This window comes from Melozone crissalis, unplaced genomic scaffold (genome assembly GCF_028551555.1).
Source record: "Melozone crissalis strain CALT ecotype California unplaced genomic scaffold, PUWL_Pcris_2 ptg000061l_1, whole genome shotgun sequence".
Classification (NCBI taxonomy): domain Eukaryota; kingdom Metazoa; phylum Chordata; class Aves; order Passeriformes; family Passerellidae; genus Melozone; species Melozone crissalis.
In genome coordinates, this window is record NW_026535839.1 from 9,822,141 (window position 1) to 9,845,141 (window position 23,001).

The 23,001-nt window shown below is 43.3% G+C and overlaps 1 protein-coding gene across 2 annotated transcripts; it reads left to right on the plus strand.

Moving 5' to 3' along the window:
- The first annotated feature begins 7,518 nt into the window (after positions 1-7,518).
- On the plus strand, positions 7,519-22,936 carry VDAC1 (voltage dependent anion channel 1). Of its 2 annotated transcripts, none has more exons than XM_054287679.1 (9): positions 7,519-7,626; positions 13,981-14,050; positions 14,609-14,658; positions 14,860-15,012; positions 15,103-15,155; positions 17,315-17,542; positions 20,486-20,636; positions 21,108-21,165; positions 21,998-22,936. In XM_054287679.1, the coding sequence occupies exons 2-9, from the start codon at positions 13,984-13,986 to the stop codon at positions 22,087-22,089; spliced, it is 852 nt and encodes a 283-aa protein (XP_054143654.1). In that variant the 5' UTR covers positions 7,519-7,626; positions 13,981-13,983; the 3' UTR covers positions 22,090-22,936. The 2 variants fall into 2 exon arrangements, with proteins under 2 accessions (XP_054143654.1, XP_054143655.1); XM_054287680.1 differs by having other exon boundaries at positions 7,542-7,626; positions 21,108-21,169; positions 21,998-22,082.
- Positions 22,937-23,001: the final 65 nt, after the last annotated feature.

Sequence of the window (23,001 nt, forward strand, 5' to 3'; positions counted from 1 at the left end):
TCTGAATCCTCCATGAGGTGGGAAGGACCCTCTGGCCCCCTCTCCATGGGGGCTTTGCTTCTGTGCAGGACTGAGGGGAATGCAGCTCATTGGCAAGGGCTGCTCTTCCCTGAACCAGAGATTCCCCTGGCTCCCATGGGAAGAAGAAGCTCAAAGGGAAAAGCTGTAGGGCTGTGTCTGTCTTGTTGAGGATATCCAGTGATTTAATGGACTCTATTGATTACACTACATAAATAGGTAAAATTATTCTATTTTCCAAGGCCAGTGCTGATTTCCACTGTCTCCTGCAGTGCTAATCCCAGCTGTATCCACTCAGCAACAGCAGAAACAAGTTGTCACAGTGCTTAGAGAAGTTCTCTGTACACTCAGTTTTACCTGGAGGAATTTAAAGAACTGTAGTCTAAATGCACATGTCCTGTTTCATTGGGTACTGCAGCTACAGCTGCATTTCAGCCTGAGGTGCTCACACATAGCCCAACCACATTTAGATTTGATCTCATGCCTTTGGTTTAACTGCACAGGATAAATACTGCAGCTGAAGAACAGATGCTCTTAGTTTTGTTTTGTTTTTTGAAAACCCCAATGTTACACATCTGTATTTGCAAGATTATTTGATCAGGCAACCTAAATATGACCTGATTAAATAATCATTTAATAGAGCTGAACCATTCCCCTCCTGCTTTTTTCTTTTTTTGCAAATATCAATCCAATGCAAATATTTTGCTGCCAAGTCTCTGTTTGCTTCTAGAAGTGTTCCAGTACTAAAACTCTGGTTTTGAAGATGACAGAAACAAGCAAACCCTCAGCTCCAGCAGCTCTTGTTTGCCAAGGTGAATTTTCCTTGACGATTTTACATGGCCATGAATCTTCCTGCCATGCTTATTCTGGCAGTCAGCAATGGGCCCTGGTAGCTTCTTCCTTCACTGAGTCCTCTTGCCTCTCACTGCAGCTTCCACTGTTTGAGCCTTATTCAATTAAGTTTTTTTTCCAGTGACTCAATGAGTTTTTTCCAATTCTATTTAGCAGTCTGGTTCTCAACAAGTAAAAGATGTGTTAGACTATATAACAGCTAATTATTGTCTCTGCAGCTCTGTTACCACAACATAGAAACTTATCTGCCAGATTAATACCAATGATTCCTGAATTTAAATAGCCTACAAATGATATTTTGCTTGGCATGCATTTATCACCTATTTATCTGACATACCGTATCTTCACTGCTTCTCTAGTGTTACTTGCAAGAGAAGATTGTAGGGGGATAGAATATAAGAAAATAGTGTAGAAAGTAATCTCACCCCTAAGGAGCTGCAGCTGGGCCAATTATCAAAGATTAGGAACAGGCCTGACTTTACCAGGCCACAGCTGTAAGCAATGAGAAGAAGAGTGCTATAAAAGAGTGGGGTGGCTGGGTGAGAAGGGAGCTGTAGTCAGTTGGCTGCTTTGTGGAGAAGAAAGAGTCAGTGCTCTGAGGAGCTGCTTATGAGAAGCCCCAAGAAGGTATGGAACTTTTGTGATAAGGAGACAGCAGCATGGAACCCCTGCAATAAGATGACAACACGAGATAATCATGGTATTTAGAAAATATTGTGGCCTGTGATCATTTTAAGTTTGATTTTTTTTCTGAGATGTGAAGAGGGTTTACACATTCTTCAATATATGCAGAAAAATGTATGCTAGGAGGTCATGACTTCAGCTTCTTTCTTCTCTTTTTCTCTGAAGAAGAATTCATGGAAATTCTGGGTTAAGTGCAGTTGGACTTGATGATCTTAAGGGTGTTTTCCAAACTACATGGTTCTCTGATTCTAAGATCTCTTCAGTACCTGCAGGCACAGCTCCTTGCAATGATGGCACAGATGATGCCTCTGTGTCACTCACCACTTCTCTGTGGTTACAGATGTCATAAAATTGTGGAATGGTTTGGATTGGAAGAGCTCTTAATGGCTTCACACTCCCTGCCATGGGCAGGGACACCTTCCGCTATTCCAGGCTGCTCTAAGCCCCATCCAGCCTGGCCTTGGACAATCCCAGGGATGGGGCAGCCACAGCTGCTCTGGGCACCCTGTGCCAGGGCCTCAGCACCCTCACAGGGAAGAATTGCTTCCTACCATCTTACCTAATGCTCTCCTCTTTCAGTTTAAATCATTCTCCCTTGCCCCATTGTAGCCTCGCTGTGTAGATATTGTCCATGCTCTGCTCTCCAGGAGGCTTCTCCTCCAGCCTTATCTGATACATCAAATTTCCACCTCTCCCCAAACAATTAATGTTATAAAAGCCATGACATCTGTTTTGACAAGCTGCACCCTATGAGGAGGGTGTGTATCACTTTCCCTCTCCCCTGCCTGGGTGGGGCTTTTTCACCCCTGCAGTGTGAAGATGAGGTTACTGAGACCATGGGAGCTGCTGCTCTGCAAACAGCTCTGTTTGAAGCAGACCACTGGACCAGGACAGGCATGAGAGAAGGTGTTGCAGCCTTTGCAACTTTTGTTTGGAGTGAAAAGCAAAATACACAGCGATGGAGGGGCTCTTGGCTTTGATCATTACTGGTTCAGGGAAACAAAAACATAACCCAGAGGGAGAGAGTGAGGACTGTAATGTCAGGTCAATCTCTTTGTTATTTTCCAACATCAAAAGGAGCTGTGAGAGTTTAGCTTTTATTGCCTTCCCCTTTTGTTTTCTACTTTTAAGCTTTCTTCCTCAAAAATCAACCCAGCCCTCCCTGGACTTCTCCCACCCATGTGCCCCCACTCCTGCCAGTGCCCAGCCCACTGCAGGCTGTGTGGCACAAAAATGGTAGGTACAGCACACAGGCCAGGGGTGCCCATCACTGCTCAGCCTGCTGGGTCTACTTTAGAAGATGGTAAGAATGGTAATAATCCTTGATAATAATCCTTTCTTCAGTGTTTTGAGCCAGGGTTTACTCTCTTGGCAGAGCTCACCCCACTGTGTTGATGAAGCATGTCTGGGTGCAGCCAGAACAGAAACCTGAACACAGCTCCCTCACCCCAGAAATTTGCTGATCAGCATCCATCCATAGAATTCCATTAATAATCTCTTTTCCCTTCAGCACCATCTCTAGTGTTTTTTTCAGCATCACGAAGGACTGAGCCTGCTGTGCTGGGGAAAACCAGGCTCTGGGCTGGTTTACCTGGCTAGGGCAGAACACAACCTTCTGTGGGGCCACATCTTGATTAAGTAGCTTAACAATGCCTGGAAACTCCAGGCAGGTGGTAAAACGGACAAATGGGAATAGGAACAACCAACAGCCTTTCTGAGCTGAGCCCACATTTTGAACCAGCTCATCCTTCTCCTGTGTGAAGCTGCAGCTGGGCTGGCTGCCATGGCCACTCCTGGCTGCTTGGCCCAGAGGTTATGGATCCTCAAGGATAACTTGCATGATTACTCGGTCCATATTGTGTTTTTTGAAAATAATCAGTTAAAAACTACACAACTATTTTAATAATTAAAGTTTATTAATTAAAACCAGAGTTTTAAGATATTTGTGTCCCATTGAGAGAAGGAGGAAGAAGGGAGCAGTGACATTGAGGGGTGTGAGAGGGCTGTGCTGATGGTGGTGCTAAACAGCTGCTAGTGCTCATCTGAGGAGACCAGCAGCAGCCCACTTACACTGGCCCAGATAAAGATTGTTTATTCTGATAGAGAGGTGCTCTGTGGAGCATCAGAGCTGTGTAAGCATCCCCAGTACAGGGTTTTCTGCAGTGGAAACCTGTCTCTGACATGGGCACAGCAGGCAGCAAGGGCTTGGCTCCAAGCAGCACAGCCTGGCTTGAGTGTATAAGAGGCATGGAGATATGTTTACATAGGGTGATACCCAGCAGTGAGGCATCCTTGCTTATTTTATTATTCCATCAGCATGTTCTTGACTGATTATGAAGGGATTCCTTGCAGGTTAACACGCTGAAAACATTTTTGTTATTAAAGAGAGCCAAATCAAACTTTATTGAACAAATACATCTTGGATCTCTGGCTAATGAATTTTTCTGCTGTTCAAACATGTTATGTGATGGGAATGAAATTGCAGTTGAATTAGACTTAGCTGTTCATGTAGAATTCACAAGCTGCATTTTTTTCCTCACAGGCAGGTAACTTATTTTTGGAGGAAATGGCAGTGTTGCACAGTTTGGCTATGTAAAAGTGATTATTGAAAATAGTATTTACTGGTCCCATTTTATGAAGAAATTGAATCAGAAGCATACTTAGAAATGCAGAAGGGCTGATCCTTCCATGTCTCTCATCACTAACTCCTGAATAAAACACTTGTTTTGTGGTTTGCTTTGTAAAGCTGTGCCCTGTCAGGGGGCACAGGGCAGAGCTGCTGCAAGCCCAGCCCCAGGATTGTCACCAGAGCTGAGTCGAGCCCAGGTTTTGGTACTTGCAGTGACTCTACTGACTTTGATTTATTCCCAGCTAATTTGGTATGAATAGTCTCAGAACCAGGGTCACATCTGTATCCATTAGTGATGCAGAACAGAGCTTAAAAATAATCCTCTGACTGACATGCAGATTTATATAATGAAAGATGGGGCAATTCCAGATTTCCCCAGCAAACTGGTGTTGAACTGCTCTAGTGCTCAAGACCTAAAGCCTGTGATGGAAAAAGAACATTTAGACAGAGTCTGTATGTGAACTATTTGTGGAATTGTTAGTAAAATCTATTATGATGCGTTCCCTTATGTTCTATTTTCACCTGTTAAAATAAATTAGCTGTAGCATTACTAAAAAGTAAGAACTGCCAAAATAAAAGAGGGAACTGACATTTAGAGCATTTTGGATATTTCTTATACTGCAGAAGGAATTTGTAAAACTTAAACTGAAGTCACAAGCACAGATTTTCTCCATTGAGAACATCTAGTGTAATCCTCCTGTCCTTCCGGCACCCCCCAGGATAATCTACAGTTCATAACCTGTAGGAAAAATAGAGCCCAAGAGAGCAGATGACACTGATGCCCAACTCCATATGAGGAGATTTGCTGCCATCTTTTGGTAGATGTGTGTTCCAGAAATTAATGAAAAATTCTCTCACAGATACTAAACATTTTGTCCCTCTGCTCATTCTAAACCCACCTGCAGCACCAGCCCCTGGAGGGATTTAAAACTATGTAAACCTGGCATTTGGGGACATGATTTAGTGGTGGACTTGACAGTGCTGGGTTAACAGTTGGACTTGATGATCTTCAAGGTGTTTTCCAATCTAAACAATTCCAGGATTCTGTGATTCTGTGCACTCATCCTCTACTGCAGGGGTGGCCTCTGAAAATTAATCTCAGCCAATGATGCTCCAAGGAGCTCCCAAAATCCCTGTGGGGCTGGAAAGGTTCAAAGTGAGGCACAGGCTGGGCTGGTTTCTTCATGGTCTGGCTGCTCAGAGAAAAGCTGTAGGGAACAGGCTGCAATCTCTCTCTGCAAGTAATAAAATACTTCTTTATGCCCAGGGGTAATAAAATAATATATTTGATAATCTGGGGCAGCAGCAGGATGATGCATGGGGAGAGAGCAGGGCTGGGAGGGAGTGCTCCACAAATCACACTCACTGTATCAGATTTACCTTTGCAGAGGGCAAAGAGCTGAGGCTGCACTTTGGCAGGGGCAGGTGTAGGAGCTGCTGCTCAGGGTGAAAGTGCACCCTTGTGACTGGGCCAAAGGGATGTTGGGGAATATCCTGTGCCCCTGCTCCCCTCTGGGGCCCTGCCTCTGCCACAGCAGCCTCCTCGCTTCCCTTGCTCCTCTGACTCCTGGAGGAGGAGATTCATGCACCCCGGCAGAAAGCTGCCCACTGTTTTTTTTTTGCTGGGCTACTTTTTTTCATGGGACAGTGAGTGAAATCCAGGGCAGGCTTTGACAGGCCCCAGGATGCAGGAAAAGAGGGAAGGTACCAGCTGCTGCCAGAGGGAGGACAGAGAAGGTGTTGAGAGCTGACACTTCACTTCACCCTCACTGCAACTCTGCACTCTGGTTACAACACCCACACTCATGGTGGTGCCTGGATCAACAGAATGACTGTGGTCAGAACTTTCCAAATTTGAAAGAGACCTCTTGTTTCTGTGGGTTCCTACCCTGGTGGCAGGCTGCACACTTTATTTTAATGTGGATTTGATATCCAGCACAGTTCCTTCAACCTTTGCTGCCTCAGCTGCCTTTCTAAGGTCAATATGTGGCTACACACAATCTTTTTCCCTCTACCACCCTGTCAGGACAAGAAATTCCTCAGATCCCACTGAATTCCACAAGCCACTTCATTTATACACTTCAGTTCAACATTAAGTTCCTTGCAGGGTTATTTAGTTTGAACCCTGACCAAAGTTCCCCAGTGCTGCGTGTGTGCTCAGCTGCATGACTCCAACCTTGCTCCTGGGCTGTGCCAGGGCAGGCACCACTCACATGATGGGGTACAGCCCTGCCACGGCTGTGGGAGCAGTGTCCTTCAGAGAAATGCTGTTGGGAAAACAAATGTATGAGCCAGGTGAGAGCACAAGCAGGGAAACTGCCTCCTCTCACCATCCATTGCCACAGTGCAAGGGAGAAAGAGCAGGAAAGAAATAATTAAAAAACCAAACCAAAATAAACCAAAGTTCCCGTGAGTGGGATGTAAACTCACAGCAATGATTCTCTTTTTGACAGACATCTCTTGTGTGGTGAGGGCAGAAGGGTGATCAGCCAGACCACCAGCAGTTTCCTGTCTGGGACAGTTCCCCTGTTTATCTTGTGGGTGATGCTCTGAGTGTCCCAAGGACCTCCAACAGTGCAGGACTGAGTTGATATCTCATCCTGAAAGTGGCCCAGCTCCACCTCTGTTCCCCTCTGATAGCAGAGCACTCCCTGCCTGAGTGCTTTGTCACCAGGAGAGTGTTGCTCTGGACCCAGTCCAGCTTCCCTGTAGGCTGTGAGGGCTGATTCGTGTGTCTGAGGGGGAGTTAGGAAAGCCATCAGCTCCCTAATTCGTGAGAGCCCCTTCACACCCTGCAGGCAGTCCCACGGGGGGAGTCTTGCTGCCTCAATGACCCCTGGCTCCCTGACAGCTCCTTTGGACACTCACCAGATAGCACACACAGCCTCACCTGCTCACAGATCCTTTCAAATCCTCTCGTCCCTCTTTCCCATTAGTCTTGCCTCAACCAGGATATGGGGAATTGAAATTGAACAACACGGAGAGTTAGAATTAAATTCTAAATTGAATTCTAGGCAATTTAGCTAATTCAGACTAAACGGGGACTTTCACCCAATCAGTGTAGTTTGGCTCGGAAGGGCCCTTTAAAAGTCACCTCGTCACGTTTCCCGCAGAGCCGGGCACTCTGGTACCCGGGCGCTGCAGGTGCCCGGGGCCGTACCGGGGCTGGCACCGGCGCATCCCGCGGATGCCGGGGCCCGCTGCGGTGCCTTGGCCGGGCGCGGCCGGGGCTCGGGGGGTGCCCGGCTGAGCCCCGTGGCCGGGAGCGGCTCCGCAGCGCAGCCCGGGCCGCCCCGCCCGCCGCGGCCGCCCCGCCCCGCCGGTCCCGCCCGCCGTCACGCACCGCCGCCGTCGCAGAGCCCGGGGAGGCACCGGGCAGGGGCAGCCGCCGCCGGAGGAGGCCGAGGCGGAGCGGAGCGCAGCTGCCGCCGCGGCGGGGGCAGGTAGGGCCGTCCCGGGCTGGGTGCCGGGCCGCGGTGCGGGGCGATGCGATGCGGGCCGCGGGGCCGGGCGCGGGGCATGCGTGGGAGCGGGGGCAGCCCGCAGCGCCCCGGGCGGGTTTGCCCACCCTGGCCCGGCGGAACGGGGATAAAACCGTGTCCTTACGTAATGCCGGGCATTGCGACACGGGGTCCGCTGGGGAGGCGCGGGTGGCCGGGACAGCGCGGCTGGCGGGACAGCGGGCGCGGCGGGGTCCCGGCGCCGCATCCCGGGATGCGCCGGCCGCGGCGGAGGCCGAGCTCGGCCGAGCGGGCGCTGGCCCCGTGACGGGAGGAGAAAGGTCACTGGGCCACGGCGGCTCCTGCCGAGCGCTCCAGCATGCGGGATCGTTCTGCTCCTCCCCGGGAGGCAAAGGTCGAAGGTGGCCGTACCTGCCACCGTTCAGCACCGTCTTGGCTCTGACATCCCTTTCACCTCGCTCCTCTGTGCCCCTGGCATCCTTCTTGTGGGTTGGCAAATTCATTCTGATATGTACCAAAGCCCCAAGCCTCAAGCCAAGCAGGCAAACTGATTTCTTCTTTCATTTCATTCTGCTTATTCTCAGAATATAGGTTTGTACTTGTGGGGAATAATGTCAGTTTAAAAATCCCCATGTCTCTGCTTTCCGCTCCTGTACCAAGCACTGTGGGGCTGCAGCAGCAGCTGCCTCGATTCTGCCTTGTCACAGCCCTTACTGGGAACAACTCTTGCTGGAGGGGGGAAAAGCCTTTGACTCATTCAGTCTTTAGGTATTTGAAAAATAAAAAAAAAACGGTAACAAAATTTTCAGAAAATGGAGTGGAGCTGACTCATCATCAGTGACCAATGCAGGGTTGTGTCTCTGGGGAATATTTATAGTGATTCCAGCAGAAACAGATCCCAGCTTGTTTCTCAGATGACTTAGTGAGAATAGAGGTGTGTTGCAGTTTGTTTTGTTGGGTACAGTGGATGGTTGAATAATCACCTTTCTCGTGGCATTTCACCTATGAATTTTTGTCAGAAATGGGCTTTTGCACTATTGTAATGACACTCCAGAATAATGCCTCCCCTCAGCACTCTCCATCAAAGGTTTGCACTGATCCACCTTTTCTTCCTGCCCACATTTTGGGGTGCGTATGGGGGTGTGAAGTCGTGGGGGACATCACCGCTGGCTGCTGTAGCAGCAGGAGGACGTCCCCAGCCCTGGAACTGTTAGGATGGAGGCAGGATGCAGCTCAGGCCTTCCTGGCCTTGGCATTTGCTGCAGGTAGGGAAAAACACATCCACTGGTGTAGCAGATGCTCCTTTCCTGCGTGAGCTGTCACATCGTGCTGGAAGACAAAATTCCATTTTAATTACTCACGCCCATTGATGTGGTGCTGGGTGTTCCTGATGGGGCTGGGAGCGAGGGACATGTCCCTTCCTGAGCGCGCTGCCGGGCGTGCGCTGGCCTGGGCCCTGCCATGCTGGTGCCACGGGGTGGGACAGCAGCACTGCTCTCCTCCTCCTCTGCAGGTATTCAACAGAAACAGCTGAATTTACCATGTGGGGATGTGGTTCTGTGTTCTTCCCTTGCAGTTTAGTAACTACAGTAGCTACAGCAAGCTGTGACTTCCTCCCAAGTGAATTTAATCGATAGTTCTATGTGATAGTTTAATAAGGGGCTGCCATACAACACTGCAGTTCCTAATGTGTACCCTTATGATTAAGAGCAGGCTCTTTCTTTAATTCCATAATTAGTATAGCCTAAATAATAATATTTACATTTGCTTTTAAGGGGTTTATTTCCTTTATGCTCCTCTGTTTATTGGGCTACAGAGTTACTGCATAAACCCTTGTTTAAATGTGCTCCATCATGCATGCAGTTCCAGAGCAAAGCTCCAGCAGGAGGGTTGGGATCCTGTGAGTGACACAGGGACGCTGCGTGGCTTTATAATGTCTGCAACAAAAGAAATTGTGGACTCCCCATCTTAAATTTTGAGTCATAATGCTGCATGGATTATATGATGTTGGCACAGTAGCAAGTTGGGACAAAAAGTGTTGTTAAGTATTGTGTGTAATAATGCTGAGTATTTACAAACCACGTGCTTTTACTGGCTTCTCAAAAGCCTCATGAATGTGCCTAACTTGATGTTTGACCTCTGTGTGACTGTGCATGTATTTAGGGGTAAGTGTGCTCTTAAATCTCTGCACAATGAGGCTGCTGAACCTGATCTGAAGTAGACTGTGGGCATGGCTTGAAGGAATTTGGGATCTGGACCATAAAACCCAACGTGTGGAGCCAGCACTGAGCTCCCCTGGGATGTTGTAGAGGGACACTGGTGCCAAGTGGAGCTGGTGCCTCCAGGCAGCCATGGGATGTGGAGGGAGCTGGGCCCTGCTCAGTCTGAGAGCAAAGCCCCATCCTCTGTGGTGCACTGACACCACAGACATTGGCTGGGAAATGACACTGCCCAGGCTGGGGGTCCAGAAAGGCACCTAAAAGCTGCTTCATTCCAAGGAATAATTTTTCCTTTAATGAAGGAGATAAATGAAAAATAAATCAGTATTCTTTTTAACCTTGAGGCAAAAGAGCCTCATGTGGGTTTTCCCCATGCAGACAGACTGTACCTGGTCACATAACCCAATGCTGTCTGTCCCTCCCAGCTGCTCCTAGCAGCTGTAATGTGTCCACCCAGCAAAGTAGCACCTTTTGTTACTTGCAAAAGTAGCAAGTGCTGTGCTACTTTCATGCTTTTGGAGACAGGGAGCTGCAATGTTCAGAACTATGGGTGTCATCAAGAAATGGTACATGAGTTCAGATTTATTGGAATAAAATGTGGCTGCATAAGGATAAATCCAACCTTTTTACTTTCTTAGCCTTCAGTCTGATAGACTTCCATTGTCTTCATGGGAATTTTATTCTTATAATGGACTTATTCTTGTCTTAAATTTTTAGATCATTCCTTTCTCCATGTAAATATCATAAACCTGATAAATATGTGCAGGGAAACTTTAACCTAGGCATGTATGACAGTTATCAAACAGAGATGAGTTTTCCTTTGGTTGGAGCTAATCCTTGTATTTGCCAGGGCACCCTGTGGGTTTGTTACTTTTTGGACTGAATTTGATTTAATTTCTCAGAATTGCATCATAGAGTGAAAACTTTGCCATCTGTGACACTGGAAAATACTCAAATTTGGCCTGCTGTAATAAAATCTTCACTGGGATTGCCTCTTGGGTCCTGCAGCTCCAAAGGGAGCTCCTGTTTTCTCCCTGTGGCAATTATAAATCAGGTATTCCTGGAGGTATGCTCACAGCAGCACTTGGAGCTTACTCCTCAGTTCAGGTTTTCTTGAGTCATCACTCGTGCTATGGTGTTTCTTACTCAAGAAACAAAAATATTTTCCCCCGTAGAACACATTACAGATATTCTGCTTGGCCTGCTCTGTGAGGTCCGCAGTCACGCTGAGCTATTTGCACAGTTGGACAAGGATAAAAGCAGTGAATTCATTTCAGTCCAAACCTAATCTGAGTTAATGTGCAGGGATCCCACTGGTGAAAAGCAAGGGCACTTGGCCACGGCCATTCCTTGATCCTTTAAGAGTTTGAATCCCTGCTAAGCATGCTTGTCTTACAACCTGTACTCGCACAGGATGTAATCAGGTTTGTTTTCCATCTGTTAAACAAGAGCCTTCTTATTAGCCAGTGCAAACAGAAATATTTGTTTTGTTCTTGCTGACAATGGCAAGGTTAGCCACCAAGAACACAGCTCCTAGCGTTTTCCACACTCAGCAGTTTTAAACACCTTGCTCTGTGTGTGTTATATGATTTGCCTTACAACCAGCAGGGATTTGGCTTTCAGCATTGTCCCCTAATTATAGTAATTGTCTAAGTGGAGCTCTCATGTCTCCCACTGTTCTGGGCCCAGACTGCAGCAGTGGAGCAGCCTGGCACAGCTCATGCACCTGATGAGCCTGGCCACAGCCAGAGGGGATACACAGGCATCAGGGAACAAAACTTGGCTTCATGGGTTTGGAGAAGGGAAAAACATGACTGAAAAAATCCAGTCCAAAAGCATACAACATTCATGTATAAAGAAAATATTTTGATTTTATGAAGTGACTCAAAGGGACTGTTGATAAAATAGGTCTGATAGATTCTGAGATGCAGCTGGCAGAGCAGTGCATTATCTTTCAAAGCAATGCTTATTTGATTTTTCAAGTGTAGAGATTTGTAATATTTTTAATTTTTGATGATGCTAAATGGCAATTTCCATCAGAGATTCTCTTGGGGCTGGGCTGCTCTGGCAAGGCAGAAGCATTTGCTGTACACAGACAGCTCTTAGTGACTCCTGCCAAACCTCTCCTGAGTGCTGCCTGACTTTGGGGGGTGATTTCCAAGCAGGGTATTGTATCTGCTTCTACTGACTTCAGTGAGGAGCAGAGGAATTACTTACGCAAATATGGTAATACTTCCTTAAGGGTTTTTTCTGCTTATGTTTTTGGGTTTTTTTTCTTTTTCTTCCCCCTTTTTAAGGCTAATTTTGTGTATAAAAATTAAATCTCTGCTTTTATGTTTTCACAAAACAAACCCAAGCAGAGAAATTTAGGTGCAATATAAGCAGCTAAAACTGCTTTGGAATATGAATTAAAAAAAAAAAAATTAACTCTTTAGCTGGTTGTGTATTTGAGGATGCATTTTAATAGTGGATATAGCTGGGAAGAAATGACATGCACCCAACTAGTCTGCAACTGAAGCTACACCATAGTATGTGCCCTTGTATCCTACTTCATGTTCTGAAAAGACTGTTTGCCTTTATTCAGCCACCAGATCTGTTTTGTTCCCTCTAGGATAGGGATTCTTCCTTTATGCAATAGCAATATCCTGCTTTAACAGGCCCCAGCTTGTTGTCTGGAGTGCTTGAGGCGCTGAGTGACTGCAGAAAGTCCCTATCTGATCTCCATGGGGTGGTGAGCTTGCCTGAGAGCTGCATCCCAGGCTGCAGACAGGGAGATATTAAGGCACCCTCGTGTTTGGAGCTAGTGGGTTTGTGTGGGATTTAAAGGAGCTGTTTTCTGCTAACACTGAATACTCTGGAGTAACAGTGTGAGGCAGTTTTTTAAGCATTTGCATGCATATGTAGTAAACTGCTTATTACTTTTGAATAGCCAAAAAGTTAGTGGATATGGAATTTTAGTGCAACATCTGGTATCAAGAGGTTATAAGTACAATTTATCTCCTTTGCTGTGTAGAATTTGGAAATCTTGTCTACAAAGACAGAAGATGTGCACCATTTCAGATAGCTTGACTTTGTCTCTCCTAAAGAAATTACTTTATTTGAATAAGGGAGTAGAAATTATTGTACTTGGATAAAAAAGGAGATTTGCTTGGCTTGTTCCTCTCAGAATCCTATTTTCTCGTCTGTATATGGTGAGACAATTTTCCCAGTGGCAGAGAAAATGGGATGCATTTATGTCTTTTGCAGGAGGCCGCTGAACTAAGAATGTCAGGGCCTGCTGAAGATGGGAAAGTGAGGACCTCCATGGCAGTGTGGGCATCCCTAAGAAACAAAGCACAGTGGAGGAAGCTGCCCCTGCAGTGTCCCCAGCCCTGGGCTGTGCCTTTGCAGGGAGCTCCAGTCTGCATTTCGCTGCTGAAGCAGGGTTGTGGCTGCCCTCCTGATGGCCTGGCCTCACAGGGTAGCCTCCCTGCAGGCTGAATTTTTCTCAGCAAGGTCATTTTTTTCTCAGGTGCACAGAAAAACACCAAAAGGTCAAAGTCTAGGGAGAGACATTAACCCATTAATAGTGATAGTAAAGTCAAAGAAAACTGAAGCATAAGAATGTCCATTTATTGATTTTGCTGACATAAATGTTATCCATTTGCTGTTCTGAATTGGGGGAAGAGAAATGTTCCTGATGGTAGATGCTTGTTCTGGTTGTATTTCCTTAGTGAATGAGTTGGGGTCCTAATGCTTTACATCAGGATTGGGGAAACAGGAGAAACATTTCCGAGAAATGGTTTGAAAAAAACAGAAGTTCATTCATGAGTTACTCTGATAAGAAAACAACAGTTAACTCTTTGGAAAGGCATAGACAGTTCCTTCTAATTAGCTCTGCAGCCTGTTTCACATTCTTAGTGGCAAGTACAGGGTCATGGCTGCTGCTGGCTCCCGAGCAAAATGAAATCACACTGTTTGCAATAGCTGCTTTCTTCAGGCTGTATTTGAGTGGTGGGTGGGGGATACAAAATGAAAGGGGCTGAAATGAGCTTAAGTTTCTTGTTGCTTAAATAAATTAAGTAGATTTCTGAACGCTGTAGTTTCCTTTTTTCATTTCTTAAATTTTCCTTTCCAGAAAATGGCTGTTCCACCTGCATATGCTGACCTGGGCAAATCTGCCAGAGATATTTTCACCAAGGGATATGGTAAATAAAGCCAAAATAAGTTTGGGCATTTGCTGTCTACCTGACTCCTGGAACTGTTAGGATTTTATTACTTTCCCCTGAGAAGTACTGCAATTATTTCCATTAGAATCCACAGAATCACAGCTTCACATTGCCCTTGCTGTTTGGAAAGGGAGGGTAACTTACTTTTCTTTTGATAAAATTCTTCCTGTTCCCCATAGAACTGTTGTTGGTTTTGTGAGAAAATTGTGTCCTGTATTTTGGCCGTGCCCTTGTATTGATGAACAGGATCACTGATGGCAGTAGTTTGCTTATGAACAGAATGCTGCTCACTGGGAATAAAAGTATTACTACCTAATTTGGTCCCAATTATATTGCTGAGGTCAATAGGATTCATCAGTCAAGTGCTATCTGAAGTGGGTACAAGCTGCTTCTTAGAAACACAAGGTTTGATAACTGTGCCCTTGGTTTAACTATTTAATAGTTCACAGGTGACTTAGAAGAGAGTTTTAAGAAATAAATCAGAAATGCTTTTCAAATCAACATATATATGATTCATATTTTTTACTCACTCTCTAGGTTTTGGGTTAATAAAACTTGATTTGAAAACAAGATCTGAAAATGGACTGGTGAGTTTGAAATCCAAAACATTGCGGTGGTTTTGTGATTACTGCATATTTATTTTAAAAATAAATATATTTGTATTTATATTAACTAATATTTAACAAATTATAATGACTGATATGTTCTACAAGTATAAGCATTTGCTTGACTGTATATATGTATAAATTGATAAATACATATATGTATAAATTATTTTTTTCTTTTAGGAATTTACAAGCTCAGGTTCAGCAAACTCAGAAACAAACAAAGTCAGTGGTAGTTTGGAAACAAAATATAGATGGGTGGAATATGGATTGATGTTCACAGAAAAGTGGAACACTGACAACACACTAGGCACTGAGATTACTCTTGAAGATCAGGTAATTTTTGGCTCCAGTAAAGCAGTTTACAAATTCACATATGCCAATGTCTAATTAGAAATCCAATCACTGAATTTCTTTTCTGTTCAGCTTGCACGGGGCCTGAAGCTGACCTTTGACTCCACCTTCTCTCCTAACACTGGGTAAGAAATGAGTAAGCTAAAGTGACAAAAAAGGCATTTTAAAGTATTTGTCCTGAGATATCAAGACAGGTAATAATCAGCCTATGTATGATGAAATCATGTCCATGTCATTTACACCTTAGTGTTAATAATCCCTTTATAATCCTTAACTATAGCAAGCAAACTTAAACATAATAGCTTGAAAATTATAGTTAGAATTAGAGAGTGAAGAAAAAGTTGTGGTTTTGCTCCATTGTGTATTTCTGGCCATGTCAGAGGATGAGCTGCTGCCTCAATAAAAGCACCAAACAAGTCAGCTGTAATGCAAAGCCTAACGAGCTCCAGGGGCCAGTTGGCCACAGCTCTGATAGGCTGACACAGAACTGGGCTCTTGTCCCGAGCCGAATTTATCATCTGAATTCTTGCAGGCCACAGTGTGCCTGAGTGGTGGATGGGTATTCCTGACATGGTGATTGGATGCCATGTTTTATGTGGGCCAGAGGGATTAAGCAGCAGCTGTAGTTCTAGATGTTAGTTTATTTTTTTCCCTGATTATCTGTGCAAGCAGTGCTGCCAGTGAGTCAAAACACTCTGCACATCAGCTTCCCAGAGCAGCAGACTGCACTGCAGGCTCTCAGGGTAATAGTCCCAGGGGAGCTTTCACCCTGTCTTTTAGATTTAGTGTTCTGCATTGTCAGCTGCTTTCAGTCCACTCCTAATTCTAGATTAACAAGATACTTTTGTTAATCAGAAAAATCTCAAGTAGGTTTTTATAGTTATTTCTTAACTGGTAGGATTCTTAGAGAAATTAAAAGGAAAAACCTTGTTCAAGAATGATGTTACAGGTCTGGAACTATTTCTTGAGCACTTCACAGACACTGTAGTTATGATTGCCTTGACAGAACTGTTAAATGTGGTTAAACAGAGTGCGATTCAATCCTGGGGTGACCTGGCTTAGTTTGACAGTGATGCACCATGTCTGAATATGAGATTTCTCCCCTCCTTATTACTTACTGACTGTGACAAATCTTTCAGCAGGTAAAGTCATTTTTTGGAGCACTCTGTGTTCTTACCTCTGTCCCTGTGACATTGGTGGGAGACGTACTGCTGGCTTTTACAGAAGTTGCAGATGAATGCTTTTGGCACTCCTGCACTTTATTTCTGATTCTGCAAAACACAAGAAATTCCTGGGTCTGAGCTAATAATAATAAAAAAAAGAGATCAGTCTCTGAGTGGATCTGATACAGCATGAAACTGTTCTTGGAGGTTGTTTTTGTTAGCTGACGTGAAAGGTTAATTTCAAATTTCAAATTAGCCTGACTTTTCCCGAAAGATTTCAATAAAGATTTGGTCAAAAACAGAAGACACTTGTAAAAAGAGAAGAAAAAAATCTTAAATTAAGAGTCACTGAATGTATTAGACATAACTTTCTTGCCTTGTGAAAGTCTGCACCCTTGATGTAAACCAACCTAAGAACACATGAGAAAATACTGTTCTGGCCAATAGTATAAAAATAAACAAGTGACTCAGGAAAGTTTATTTCTGCCTTAACCTGGCAGCCTTCTGGTGGCTGTAAATGGCTGTAGCCATTAAAGTTCACAAAGTACCATAAGGAGAAATGGGGATGTCAGAGCCACTGAAGCAGCCTGCTTGCTTCACAGCAGAGATTTTCACAAAGTAGTGATTTCCTAATGTCTGTCACAGTGAATAAAATTACCCAATTCACCAGGATTGTCTAAAAATTGTTTACCCGGGATTGCCAAGATTTTTGCTTGGGACAGGCAAGCAAGTCCACGACTGTGGACTTCTGGTGGCAAATCTGTAAACTTCTACAGTTTCCATTTCTTCTCTGTATGTATCAAACTTCCAAAACCGTTTGGTTGGAGATGAGGATATGGTTTTGTTAATTACCATCTGTGTGTGGCTGCTTTTCAGAAGACAGTCCAGAAGTGCTTTGGGGGCACCACAGCACATTTTATAGCTCATTTCCAAAGAATTCACTGTAGCTGACTTAGGATTTTGTAAAGGTGAATATGAGAAGATGACGTATCATGTGGCTCTCTAGGGATGCACATGTTGTCTTCAGGAACTATTACACTGAGTTAAAGTAAGTGATGTGATAGAATTGCTACCTATATGTGTACCTTTGCAAAGATATGATATCTGTCTTTTCTCTTTAGGAAAAAGAGTGCTAAAATTAAGTCGGGGTACAAAAGGGAGCACATCAACATCGGCTGTGACATGGATTTTGATATTGCGGGTCCTTCAATACGTGGAGCTCTTGTGCTGGGCTACGAGGGGTGGCTGGCAGGCTACCAAATGACTTTTGAGACAGCAAAGTCTAGAGTAACCCAGAGCAACTTCGCTGTTGGCTACAAGACTGATGAATTCCAGCTTCATACTAATGTGTAAGTATTGGCAGACAGGCACTAAAAAGGAATTTGGAAGGATTTTGCTGCTTACTAAACAATGAAAGGGTCAGAGGTTCAGCAATGGTGAACAAGGGAATGGTGAATTGGAAATTAATTCTTCATTAAAGATGTCAAGCTGTATTTTTTCAGCTGCATTACCTTTTCTTTGGGTTGTGTGGGTGAGGGAGTGCATGATGGAAGGAACTGGAGCTCACTGAGCACCCAAGGGTCCAGTATCTGTCTAACAGATAAGGACTGGTAGAATTCATTGGTGATATAATAAACACGTAAGTTATAAAAATACTCATTGTGAAAGCTGAAATAAAAGCAATGCTTTCCTTTTACACCTGTGAACATTAAGCAAAATGGTGGTTTGATGTGTAGATGAAAGAGTTAATCAGAGAGTGAACAAGAACAGGCAAAAGGGAGTGACTTGAAGAGACAGGGACTGGGTTTGTTTTAGTACTGGAACGGATATGGTGTAAAAGTTTATTTGGTATTTCAACTTCTAATAATATATTTACACAAGTACTTGTCCTTTCTGAATGTATCAACAGTGGGAAACCAGGATCAAATTCCATGAAAACTTAAATTTCTCTGTCTGCTGTTCCTCTTAAAAAGGCAATTTATGCCTTTGCTTTGGGAAGACAGTTTTTTAAGATGAGGCAATCCCTAATCCATTCTCCTGGCCCCCCCTTTCCGTGCCCTTGGGTAATTGGATATTTTGCTTGTAGCAGAGCTATTCCAGGCTGTTTCCATCTGGGGGCTGAACAACTGTTCTGCCTTCCTAGAGCTGCTCCTTCAAAGGCCTTCTGTTCCGTTTCACGCTGTTTTGCAGCGAGCTGGTTGAGGAAGCTCCCGCTGCCTTACAGAACAATTGAACCCCCACAGCCCAGACAGTGTGTTTGAAGGATTGCCAAAGCACAAAACTGTGGGCAGAAAACTTCCATCAAAACAATATGTGGGGTCCCCTTCCACTCAGGATTTAGAAGTTGCTCCTTCAAGTGCAATGACTTTCAGCTTAGTTGTGCTGGAGCAGTTCAAAACATTGTATTATTGGCTTTTGCTATAAAATGCTGTGGTTATTATTACTGTTAATTAAAGCAACAGCAGAAACTCATGGCAGCAATGGGGGCTCAGATATTTTCTTGTATTCCTGAGGGTCTGCTTCTCAGGTTGCTGTTATAGTACAAAACTACAGATGTATGAAACAAATAGAAATCTTATTTATTTTTAATAATAGATTAGTTAGGTGGTTGATGTATTTCAGCTTTGAAAACATGTCAGAGCTTTTGTATGATCCCAGAAAGAGTTGTGTATGGAACTTCCCTCACTAGGTTGCTTGGTTTTTACATCTACACAGGTCAGTGTTTTCACTGGGATGCTGTGGCAGAGCAGATAATGTAACTAGGTGGGGCATGAAGCATGTTTTTTTTGTTCCAGAAACCAGATGGGGACTCTAGAAAGTTACTTGCCTTCAGGGTGCCTTAATATATTAACTTTCATAGGGGGCTAGTGTTATTTTTTTACTATAACTACATTAAAAGTACTATTATTGGCATAAAAAGTGCTATTATTACTATTAGAGTTAAAAAAGAAGTTGACATTATTATTATTATTCTTTAATAATAAAAACAAGGGAGGTAGGGCTGGATAATTTCTAGTTTTATATATGACTTTCCTCATTTTTTAAGCATAGCTCAGACCGCCCCCCCCCCCACTAATGTTGCAGGTCAAGACAGAGCTGTGTGGGAACCTTGCACAAAATCTGCCTGTATAACCAGCTCTCCTCAGTCCTTTTTAATCCCTCCTTTTCTTGAGAGCCAAGCACATGCAGTTAATGTGAGCTTCAGTCTTATCTGAAGTAAGTATTGTAGTGTTTTTCTGGAAGAATTGCTCTAACAATTTAAGAGGCTGTTGCTATTGCTTGAACTTCTAAATAGGCATATCACTGCTGTTTGTGCCACTGTTATGAATTAAAGAATATCATACCCAAGGGGTAAAAGATCCTAAATCCACCCCTTTTGTAATCACTAAAGGTCTGGTGTACTCTAGTAATTGGAACCAGATTATTTCACAGTTTAGAAGAACCCTGGATATTCCTGGGGTTTGAAGCCTGTTTTCTACAATATGTATCCTCTCTTTAAAAAGATAAGCAAAAGTGGAAATTCAGATGCTCACTGGTTTATGAGGAGTGCAAGGCCTTTAGAAGTCTTTTGGTCTTGTTTTTATGATCTGCATGCTCTAACATTTTACCTTTTATTTACCACACTTTATTCCTGTGTGACAATGGGGCAGTAGTAATTGGAATTTGTGCTACTCACCATTCAGCTGTGGGCCAGTGCTCTCTGGAAAGCAAAATTAGTTTCATTTCTGTTTCTAGTCCATAGACCTTAGCACAGATGTACCGTAAGGACTGTTGCAAATGGAACTCATTTGCAAAAGCCTGTAGACTTGCCCATTAAATTGGCATTTCCCCTGTGATACAGTTCCTCTGTGTCTGGTAAAAGCATGCTGACATGGCAGTTTTGGGATGACTCAGGCTCTGTGACTGGGGTACAGCCCTCTCAGGGCACAAGGAAACATTTGCCAGGGAAAATAATTATTTCAGAGTCACACAGGGAAAAATAAATCTCTCTACTACAAAGATTTCCATCTACAGGAAAGGGAAAATTAGAAGCTGTCATCGTTGGTCTAATTTTTGATAGTTTGTAAATTTTTTTTTCCATTTTAGAAGTTGTGGATATATAATAATCTGCAATGAATTGAAGCATCTAAAAATAGCTTCATAACCAATCTGGCCTAATGTCTCTATCTTAGTTGTTATAGGGATATTTAATGAGGTGTAAGTGGATGTTGTGCAAATACAGCTCTTACTGGAAAAATAAAAGATGATTGTTTAGGGTGCTGTTTAAAACAACACTAATGCATTCCTTCCAGGAATGATGGAACAGAGTTTGGCGGCTCCATTTACCAGAAGGTGAATGATCAACTGGAAACTGCTGTGAATCTGGCCTGGACAGCTGGAAATAGCAACACTCGCTTTGGAATAGCAGCCAAGTATCAGATTGACCCAGATGCCTCTTTTTCTGTGAGTCCTGTGCATGTACATTTCTATGCATTTGAAAATAAGTGCTTGTAATGGAAGAGGAAAGCAGCCTTTCCATCAGCAGAGCCTTGACGCAGTTCTGTGCTGTGGAGTTGGATCTGTTTGTTTTGGTTTTGGCAGCCTGAGAGCACAGCTATTGGATTTTCCTTAAAGGAGACACAAAATGTTTTATTGTATTACTGGAGACTATTTTGAGACTGTTTTTGTGTCAGTCTGGAAAAAATTAAAAATTATGTTAATAAACCCATTCTTTTCTACAGTGACTGTAGATTCTTTGAGATTTGGGATTTAAGTTGTAGAAAAATTAACTCTAGATTTATCTGGGATTTAAAACTTGAAAGCCCTACATGCTTAAAAGCTATTGCATAATTCTCAGGAATGGATAACTTTGAAGAAAGATACTAAATTATTTACTATTTATTACTAAATAATGCTTTATTGTTTCCCTTTAAGGCTAAAGTGAACAACTCCAGTCTCATTGGGTTAGGATACACTCAGACTTTGAAGCCAGGTAAGTCTATGCAGAAAAATGTCTGAATCAATAAACAGATACTTTAATCTTGAAATATCAGAAATTTTTTGGTGATAAAGTATGATGGGTTTTGTAAGATTGCTCTTCATGCTTGGCAAGCCAGTGATGAACTTTTCTAGGGACTGTTCTGTTAATTTTGGATATCTGTTGGAAGCAGAATTATTAGAGACCATTGTCCACTGACCAGTCAAATAGTCTCTCATGTTGATATAAAATATGTGTATAATTTTTTGTGTCACAGATCAGTAACTAAATTTTTAATATTTCAGAGGCTTCCTATTACAGAGTTTATTCTTCTTAAAAATGTGACTTTCTCAAGGTCCCCTGGCCCAGGAAGAGGGCAATCTTTCTGCTGCAAAATTGGTTTTAATGTAGTGTAATAAATCTGCTGCCAGAATACTGAGCAGATTGACATGAGATATTACAGCAGATGGGGCTTGGGCTTTTTCATATCCAGATTTTAAAGTGGTTTAGAAAGGTGAGTATGTATCAAGGTCCCAGGTTTTTATAATCCTGGACTCTGAAATTAGATTAATCAGTAGACCAGCAGCAGTGAATTGGCTCAGAGCTTTAATTAGTCGAAGTGATAAAAAGCAGAATCTATCATCATGGTTTATTATAAATTTCATAATTCAGAAAGATTTCTTATCTGTAAATTGTTTTAAAATGCCCAGTCCTTCCAAGGCCAGCTGCCAAATCCCATTAACTTGGCTACCCAATAAATTAAAGCAGTAACAGACATGGCACTTTCTGAACATAAAGCTCATTCCAAATTTTAAGTTGACTTTTTTCTCCCTTTTCTCTTTTGCAGGTATCAAACTGACGTTGTCAGCTTTGTTGGATGGCAAGAATATCAATGCAGGGGGTCACAAACTTGGTCTAGGATTGGAATTTGAAGCATAAGGAGTGATTTCATAATTGCTAATCTGAAAATACAGCATAGCTACCTTCAGAAAATAGTGTACCTTTCAATGTTTTGTCTGGGGTGCAAGTGTTGCTACGTATCTGTCCTGCTAGTCCTGGTTAAAGACAGCTAAGCTTTAAAAATGATGTTAAAGAAGTGGAGACAAAATCATGAATAAAAAATCCTAGCTTTTTTTCTTTATGTAATTGCTCATCACATCTGTCAGCTGCCACATGTTAAGAAGAAGGAAGGTGTTGATTACCTCTACTAATATATTGATGGCACAAGGAATGTGATGATGTGTTATAAAACCTGGGAATTGCAGACCACTGTATTGTACTGTTCATTGTGTAAGCAAAATGTTCTGGCATCTAAGGTTTCAGTCAATGAGGGAATGTGCAAAATTGTCTGAAAAAGGGATTTTAAAATTTATTTTTTTAGATATGTGTTTCATCCATGGTTTGTCTTACTTGGTTATCCCACATCTACTGCTGTCTCCAGAATGCTTTAGGTTTGTCTACCTTGTCCAAGTCCTTGTGGAGGAGGTTTGATGTGACTCAGCCAATACTGCCTGTCCTGTGTTGTGGTTCCTTCCCCTTGCACTGATGAAAAAGCTTGTAAAATGGACATAATCAGGGAAGAGTCTTTGCAACTGCAATCACATAGTTGCATCACTAATTCTAAAACGGAGTTTTCTTTTATTACCACTTTTTTTTAGCAACTAAATGGGTACATTTTTAGATAGTCTTCCATTTTGTGTGGAACTAGACCCCAAAATGCTGTACTTGACACTACTAAAAATGGATAAAAAACCCAAACCTGACTTGAATAAAATATTGAAATGTCGTCTTTTACTCTGTGTTTGTATTAATTGTGAAAACAATTTCATCTACATTTGTGGCTCCGGCAGA

What these genes read in the sequence shown, in the direction of transcription:
- VDAC1 (XM_054287679.1), top strand. Translation starts at nt 13,984, where the DNA reads ATGGCTGTTCCACCTGCATATGCTGACCTGGGCAAATCTGCCAGAGAT. An exon ending in CAAGATCTGAAAATGGACTG is followed by an intron (nt 14,659 to 14,859) that starts GTGAGTTTGAAA and finishes TTTTTCTTTTAG; the next exon opens with GAATTTACAAGCTCAGGTTC. An exon ending in AGATTACTCTTGAAGATCAG is followed by an intron (nt 15,013 to 15,102) that starts GTAATTTTTGGC and finishes TTTTCTGTTCAG; the next exon opens with CTTGCACGGGGCCTGAAGCT.